This window comes from Triticum urartu, chromosome 1A (genome assembly GCF_056163025.1).
Source record: "Triticum urartu cultivar PI428250 chromosome 1A, HENAU_Tu73, whole genome shotgun sequence".
Lineage (NCBI taxonomy): Eukaryota > Viridiplantae > Streptophyta > Magnoliopsida > Poales > Poaceae > Triticum > Triticum urartu.
This window is the reverse complement of record NC_141873.1, coordinates 430,477,516-430,478,613: the sequence shown is the minus strand read 5'-3', so window position 1 is coordinate 430,478,613 and position 1,098 is coordinate 430,477,516. Positions and strand designations below refer to the sequence as shown.

The window sequence follows — 1,098 nt, the reverse complement described above, 5'->3', positions numbered from 1 at the left end:
CTAATACGCCCCTCGGCAGCTTGCATTCGCCCAGAATATGTTATTAACTCTGTCGGACTCATCAAGTTGCATGTCACAAAGGAATTCCCTGTTTATAGCTTTCATCTCCCTAAAGAAGTTGACAGTCTTTAGGACATCAGCCACATCATCCATCCTTGAATTCTTTGTTTTTCTGCATATTAAAGGTGAACAGTCATTAAAAATGCATGTTGAACTGGCGTCAGGTCATGCGTTGCGTAATATGTTTGTATTGACAGAGGAAACAAGACGGAGGGGGTTTATGGGGGGATAACAAGTTTGTACTTACAGGTTAATCAGGTCTTTGGCATTCATTTCGAGGAAGTAGCTACTGGGGTCATCGCCACCCAGTATGCTCATGATTTGCGCGTGCTCAACGCCTTTGAACTGCAGGTACTTGACGTACTCCAAAATTGTTTTTTCAAAGTTTTTGTGGGAGTGCAAGAAGACAAGCATTTGCGGGGAGAGTTGTAGCCTGTGGTTGTGTTCCCATGCTATCTCTTTTATGACAAGTGTTCCATCCTTTTCCGTCTTCAGCCTCATTTTAGCCCCGTAGTTAGTCCTGTCTGTTGTTTTGTTCCGCTGTCTATTTGCTTCTGACATCTTCAATTCATAGACTCCATAGCATGTGCAATAAAGGAAGACTCTGGTCTTAACCTTGGAGCCTTCCCTAACAGCAAAACCCATGTGCTTTGCATAGATGTTGTAGAAGTCCTTTGCTTATTTGAAAGTTTTAAAGCGCATCTCTAGCCTTGGCACAACGTAAGCTTCGATGTTAGGTGGCTGCACGCAACAGTGAACAAAACAAAAACACAGTTATTTTAATGTTAGGTGGGGTTGCCACAGTACCATGTTATGGACTGTTACTGTACGTTTTTGTTTTAAATTGATAGTTACACGTGTGTAGCTCTGTGCTGCCTCCGGTGTTTGCTATTCATCCTGGTGTATGGGCACGGGTGGTGTCACCCTTGGCACATGCAGCAATGCATCTCTTGGAGGGAGCAATGTGGACGAAGCTCCCCGTCTCTCATTGTATGTCTGTCTCCCCTCAGATTTGTTGTGAGGTTGCTCTTGTCTATA

The 1,098-nt window shown here is 44.0% G+C and overlaps 1 protein-coding gene across 1 annotated transcript; it reads right to left on the bottom strand.

Moving 5' to 3' along the window:
- LOC147991559 (protein FAR-RED IMPAIRED RESPONSE 1-like) lies at nt 1-705 on the bottom strand. Its single transcript, XM_087538722.1, has 2 exons — nt 308-705; nt 1-172 (listed from the first exon to the last, which is right to left on the bottom strand). The coding sequence occupies exons 1-2, from the start codon at nt 703-705 to the stop codon at nt 1-3; spliced, it is 570 nt and encodes a 189-aa protein (XP_087394848.1).
- Nucleotides 706-1,098: the final 393 nt, after the last annotated feature.

Bases quoted from the DNA above. Each gene is read 5' to 3' on its own strand.
- LOC147991559 (XM_087538722.1), bottom strand. From the start codon at position 705: ATGGGTTTTGCTGTTAGGGAAGGCTCCAAGGTTAAGACCAGAGTCTTC. The intron at 173-307 runs GTAAGTACAAAC...TTTAATATGCAG, and splicing joins GCCAAAGACCTGATTAACCT to AAAAACAAAGAATTCAAGGA.